Below are 7043 nucleotides of genomic sequence, written 5' to 3'. Positions count from 1 at the left end.
AAGTAAAATTGTAACAACAACTTTTCCAGTGGTGATTATCATGTTGCCAATAAACTCCCTCAGTCTGGATGCTAGGGAGGCGATTCTACGCAGCAGTTTTAATTTCATGGTTTCCTCAAATTCTGCTTCACCACAGTCTTCGTCATCCAGATCTTCTTCATACATCAAAGCATCATCTGGCTCTAACTTTTCTCTTACAGCCTGAAGGAAAAGAGGGGAAAGAAAAAGAGAATGCAAAAGAGAGAGAGAGAGAGAGACAAAGGAATTTGAAATTAAAAACCACGCATATATTATTTAACAATGAAGTCTGCTTATAATCTTTGACTATGTGCAAGAAAGTTACGAATAAAGGTATAACAACTCGTTACGAGTTACGAAAGATGTACTAAAGCTGGAGTTGTACATTGATGGCTCCCACTTCAGATCTGTCTCAAGAAAAAAGGACGTTAAGGGTTGTCTCTGAGAAAGACTGCAGTCCTTCTGGATGTGCACAACAGGCTGCTTGTTCATTTTTATATGAAATTTGGTTTGGTTTGCTCAGCATTCTTTCCATCTTGCTATCTATTACCTGTTAAACTCCTCTTTGGCTCAATGGCTTTAGGTATAAGCTCCAGCCACTAAGGACGAGTGCCTTCCTGGTTGATGTTCATCAGCAAACCTCACTTTTGAAACCCTTCCCCATGAACCCTTTCTCGGACTTTACATGCAAAACCTAGAATGCGGCGAGTATGAGTGAACTGAGACAGGGCAACAAGGGCTGAAATAAATGGATAGATAGCTCACTGGTGACTGAAGGGCAGTTTGGGAGAGAAAAAATACACTAAGCAGAGGCTCAGGAAGAGAATGAGAAATCGTGAGATCGGCTGATGGTGAAAGAAAAGGAGAAAAAGTGAGCAAGAGAGAAGTAGTGAAAGCTTGAGTGATCTGCAACAATTTAGCAGGGGAAATGAGACCAGTGGCTTAGAACAACACAATGGAAAAAGGAAAAGAAGGACACGTGTAAAGGCCCCTCATACTTGAGCAGTTTGTTAGGATTTGGCAGTGGCCTTCACCATCTCTCCATCGTATCTTGGAGACCAGAAGACATACACAGCTATTGAGAGATGCAGACTAAATCATCAACCCATGGTGAGAATCTGCAGGATTAGCAGGAGGCCCATCCAGAGATACAATTTATGGAAAAATTAGTCATTCACAGACAGGTAGGGGCATATTTAAAAAAATAAATTAATATTTTTGAGCCAGGTTCTCACTTGGTGTAATAAGGCATAGCTTCTTTGGCACTAATCTGAACTTGTGTATTAGCTAACGCTCTGGCCAAGCAGTATCTCTGTGTGTGAAAGTGAGAAAGAGAGACTATTGGTATTTTTCATCAGAATAGCAGTTTTATATTTATTGGTGACCTTTGGCAGCAAAAAATTCCACACCACCAGATAAGATTGCAGTAGGAACAGCTGAACTCTCAGCCGACTTAACCAAATTCTTCAGTACCATTTCGTTATGTGGATTCCCAAAGGGAACAAAATTCCCTGTAGGCTCCATCATTTCACCTCTAAGCTTGGTGCCAACTTTCTCTTCTTATTTTGGAGCATTAACAATGTTGCGAATGCCCAGAAAAAGCCTGCTTAATCTCAAGGGTATATATTTTACAATGAAATACATATTAAGTACAGTAGGGCTGATCTGGGAAATCCACCTTTCTCTTTGACGTATCTGGCTATTTCACTAGCTATACCCATTATAAATGGAGTATACTAGCATTTCAATTGCTTTGCTATTGTCACCATTCACTTACAGATCTCTCAACATATGCATCATTGATCCTGATGCAAAATAATGGAGAGGAGATGGCAGCCCAAACATGTAGCCATCATATTTCGGGCCATGCAGCACAAAGAGGCATTCTGTCTGTTCGTCCCTGCTGCTCATATCTGAGCTCCTACCTAAACAGGAGCTACTTAAATATTCAGAAACAATGCTGCCAGTAGGCTGAATGATACATTATGCTCTAACTTCTGCCACAGCTGTTTCAGCGAGAAAGCCATACAAAGGGCAAAAGCTATGATCACTTCTGCTTGTGCTGTAATTACTAGACGAACCTGCTCCTCATCTAGTCCTTTTGGGGCCCAATCCTGCTCCTCCTGAACTGGCTCTAGTGCTCTGTGCCTTGAGCTTAATATAACCAGCGAACAGTGAAACCTTCAATAGCATTCATATTCCAAGCAAAAGAGAATGAGTGAGACTGCTGGACATTTAAAGGTTACGAAATGGCACGCCTACTATACATGGGTCTGTGTGAAGGAGACCCTTGTTTCTTCAGCTAGTGCTTTCAATTTTCTGAAGACAATATGCATTAAAAATCTGGAATTACTTACAAAAGTTGTATAGGAATAATTTCAAAATAAATAAGTTATTCCATGGGAGACTGTCAGGACTCATATCTCTATGAATACCACGAATCTACGTTGAACATGAAGACAGGATTCATACATTTATTACAGCTTAAGCTGAATGGGAGTTCTGTCTAAACTGCTGAGATAGCACTTAATTATACATATGCAGGAACAGGAAATAAAAGTCTGAAGAGTCACAAAAGAAAATAATAAAATGTTATCCATGCAGAAGCAGAAAATGTTCTTGAGGGAAAAATGAACAAAATGAAAATATTTTTAAGTATAAATTGGAGGAAAATACACAATATCTTCAAACAGCAAAATAAAAAAGAGGACACGGAAGTAAGAAAAACCACATAAAACAGTCCAATGAAAGGTGGGACTTGATATCCTTTTCTGTCTCTTGCCCCTACCTGCCTCCCTCACCTCAGGTGCCAAATGCCCAATTTCACACCTTGATCTCAAAATGGGTCTTTGGATTTTCCTATCATGATAACTAGGACCACAATTTTTTAACTTGACCAGGCTAATCACTCTTGCTTCATTGATCTGAAGGACCTTTAGGCTACATTTTGTCTTAGGAGTTCAGTATTAATAATCTAGTACTGACATGTATGACACAGCATGCCCAGTGAGAAGCACTAGGAAAGAGGGCATTTCACTGGACCAGGACACAGCTGAGGAGGAGATGATGGTCCAAAATTTCCATGGACTGGTGCTTACACACTTTAAGCATAGCTAAAAGCTTGCAAGTTGATGAGTTACCAAAGAAGTTAACTTTCCTTGTATTTCCACTTTTATTTAGATATGAAAATATGAATTCCAAGTTCTACAAAAAAGTTAGGACCTCACAAACACTCACAGCAAACGCAGAACAACCTACTTCTGGTGCTACTGAGGTCATCAGCTGTGGGAAAGAAAACTTCAGCATTCTGAACCTCAGCAAATACCAAACTGATTTCCCAAGTTTTCCTTCTAAAACTACAAATCTCTGTTTGGAGTTGGGGCTCTTCAACCGCTCTCCTCAGTTTAAGACAAGCTAGCAAATGGGAAAACCTGACCATCAACAACAACCATAATCTGCAGTCCTGGAAGCTTTTCCAGAACAGATGCGTACTGTTTTGCAACTTTTCATCACAGCCTGCGTTATCAATAATATGGCTGTGCAAGGACTGCCTGGTTTCAGAGACCAGGGCTTTGCACCAACATGCTCCCTGGAAGAGGCAGGTTAGCTTCCACATCTCTCTCTTCCCTATCTGCAAGTGCTTTTAAGGATGATACCTTAGTCCTTAGCCTTATTCTGTCTACCTCCCAGTGGTGTCATTCATGACCCAGTCGACGATTATTTCAGTGAAAAGACTATGACAGCTAAGCAACTATAGGTTTTATTTTTTTTGTATACAAACATATCTGTTTGTAATTCAGTACTCAAGGTGAAGTCAAGTAGCTGAAAGGCCATGTTCCCTTCTTGAAGTAGCTGAAAGGCCATGTTCCAGTGTATGTCAAAAAGACAAACTTTGGATTCCCCCACTCTCATACTCACTGCCCACCAACTGGATTATCTGGGACAGCTTTTCAGTTTTGCACATTGAGCACTTCAAATTGCTGAAGGCAGGCAAACAGCGAACAGTTTTTACATCCAACATGGTGATAATGTGCCTGTTGTTTTAACACTTTCTGATGATTAGCCATGCAAGTACGCGCTCATCACAGAACACCATTACTCCAGTCAGACTGTTTTGCAAAGCTCTTTTTACTACGTGGATTAGTGTAAAGCTACAAATCCATGCTACATAGGCTACAGTTAGAAAAATACTTTTAATTCCATAATAAATTACTTATTATGCAATTACAGGATCCCTGTGGATGCTGATTAAATCAAATAAACTTCTCCATTCAAGGAGTATAGAGCATTTGTGAAGCCATAAACGTGTTTCCATGACCTTTGCTCTGCAGAGCAGGGCCCCAGGACTTTTTATAAACAAACTAAATGCAGTTTAGGTTTTTCAGCAATCGTGTGGAAGTCCCGGGAGTATTTATTGTACAACACTATTTTAAACTGCCAAATTGAGATAGAGAACAGGCAAGGAAACAGTACAGCCTCTGTGGCAGCTATGGCAGCTACTATTGTGGCCAGGGCCAGAATGTCCATTAGCTACTTTGGGGGCTGCTTTATTAACATCCAACTTTTAAATGTTTCATCTGGTACCATATAAACACTACTGCATAAAGATATCCTCTAGTCCCAGAGATGTATTTACTAACAAGAAGCCTTAACTCCAACCTAAAACCCATTCTTGCTTCAGAACACTCCTTGCTTTGTACCTACTGTGTCTGTAAACACAAATTTGCTCATTCGTTGACTTTTTGATTCTAGAGAGGACAGGAATGAAACTCTTCAAAAATTCAAATAATGAGAGCAACAAAATTTAACTAACCAGAATTGTTACAACTGAGGATATACAAGTCTCAGAATGGACACAACTTCCATCCCTGCAAATGCATTGCATTAATTATCAGGACCTCTCAAGCGTGCACTGCTAAGCTCACAAGAATAACTTCTCATGAGAGTTCAGGTGCTTCCTCCTTCCAGTTGGCTCATAAATGCTGTACAAATAGCCTCTTCTGCAGTATTTTGACATTTCCTCCCAGCCAGAACCATGAAACAAACAGAGAGGAGTGAGAAAATGAAAAATAAGCCTGATAAACACACACAGTTATGTGAAGTTCACCAACTGTTTTTAACATGTTGCTTCTAGAATTTTGAACAAAGGTTAAATGGATCCTGCTGTGTCAGCTCAACTTATCAATTTATCTATGTGGCATTTAAAAATGTGTGGGCATTTAAAAAGTCATAGAGATGCAGTGATGAGCCTCATTATCAAACGTAATATTGAGATGACACTTTGTGTTTTCCAAGGGTCTGGACTGCAGGTGGCAGAAATGCAACCTGCAATTAGATTGCTTGGCAGCACTGCCATGCTCCCAAGGCAACCTGCTTGTCTTGTGGTCATGCTCTGCAAAGTACCTCTGTGAAGGAGAGCCTGAAACAACCTCCTGAGGAGCAGTGCATGAGTTCACTGATTTAAACACGTTCTTGTTGCCTCTGAATTGCCCGTGGGGCTGCAGGGCTCACCCCAGTACCCAGCCACTTCCCAGAGCCTGCTCCTTCCTGGGATCCCCCTGCAGCAGCCTTACCCAAACAGCTACAGGTACACAGGTCCGGCACGAGGGCAGAGTTGTACATTGCGGCAGGCCCTGCTGTTTATTGCTGGTGATACCAGAGAAGTGCTTTCAAGATCTGGATTAGCTTGAAGGTGCCTGGTTTGGCTTGCAGAAAAGATAGGTGCACCCACTTCGTCAGGAGACAAGAGCAAGCAAGCCACAATGCAGACCGCACACTCTGACCTCCTGGCAATTTTAATCAAGCTCCACAGGAATCGCTCTAGCTGTAGCATCCCAGAGCTCAGCACAGACTCCCTTGCTCCTGATAGCCACACCAGTTTATTTAAAGAGGGCTGGATCGTCTTCCTGCTGCCCTGCAGTTTGCACGCCCTGAGGCACACACTCATGGCCTCCTGCTGACACTGTTACTGTAAAACCATGATTCTCTCTTTGGCAGAGAATGAAGAAATCACTTCCTACAACTATTTATTTACCTTTAATTAGAGACCATATTTTCATTCCATACCTGTGATAGAGTAGCACAGGCGCAATTTATTAGACACCTTTAATAAGTCTGTTCAAACCATTACCATGTCCAAATTTCTGGACTTTCTTCTCATTTTAAAAACCTTAGTGCTTACATTGAACAGTTGGGTTTAGGAATCATCTGAGACAAGCTATTCGATTCAGCCACATTCGTGCCAGCAGAACTATAGAAATAGATTCCCTCTCTACTATCGCATTGTTTTATTTCAATTTCCTCTATAGTGCCTAAGATGGTGCATTCAATCTAGATGGGACATACCGTAACATGACTGAGTTCCCATTTTCAAGCTTGCTCAAAAAGGTTTTTTCCCCCCCAAAAAAATATTTTTAACCTTTATCTTTAGAAATGAGATAGTTACAGGAGTAGGAAGAATTCATTACCTACCTGCCTTTAGGAGCAGCACATACCATAAAAATGCATATAGAAAAATAAATCAAAGTAACGCAATATTCTTTAGACAGACCCAGCTGTGAGTACAAAAGCTGGAAAAGAAATTTAGCTGCTACCTGTTTTACCATCAAAGGAACTGGAAGCCCTTAATGGGATATAAATGACTGCACTTTTAACATGCAGTCAATACTAAACCACGTTAAGGTAATCGTTTCTTGAATTTCCAATTTTACAAAGACTTGAAGAACTCCACAGTTCTTCTGCAAGTGTCAGCATGTGAAGAGTGGATTTCCCTGCTTCTTCTGACATAGAATAGATACAAAAACTTCCACAGCAACAATTCCCACATGTCATTATACTTGAGCTCTACAGAAATGGGACTGCCTAGCAAAAGTATCTTCTTTAAGGTCATCTTGTGTGAGATACATGCGGTGCTCAGAGGGAGCTCAGGCGGGTCTGCAGAAAGCAAAAAGGGAATACGGCTCTACACACGCACAGGGGGTGCGCATGGAGGGAGGGCTGCAGCCTGCAGGCCAGGATAGAAAAAT

General features: G+C 41.1%; 1 protein-coding gene across 1 annotated transcript in view; it reads right to left on the bottom strand.

Annotated features, from left to right (window-relative positions):
• Positions 1-7043, bottom strand: part of PIEZO2 (piezo-type mechanosensitive ion channel component 2) — a 270740-nt gene that overhangs the window by 132377 nt on the left and 131320 nt on the right. The window contains exon 7 of the mRNA XM_009318585.1: positions 1-201. This exon is cut by the window's left edge and continues 19 nt beyond it. Within this exon, the coding sequence (XP_009316860.1) occupies positions 1-201 (201 nt within the window). The remainder of the gene's footprint in view (positions 202-7043) is intronic.

The sequence above is a fragment of the Pygoscelis adeliae genome, unplaced genomic scaffold (assembly GCF_000699105.1).
Source record: "Pygoscelis adeliae isolate BGI_AS28 unplaced genomic scaffold, ASM69910v1 Scaffold42, whole genome shotgun sequence".
NCBI lineage: Eukaryota > Metazoa > Chordata > Aves > Sphenisciformes > Spheniscidae > Pygoscelis > Pygoscelis adeliae.
This window is presented reverse-complemented; position numbering and strand designations above follow the sequence as displayed.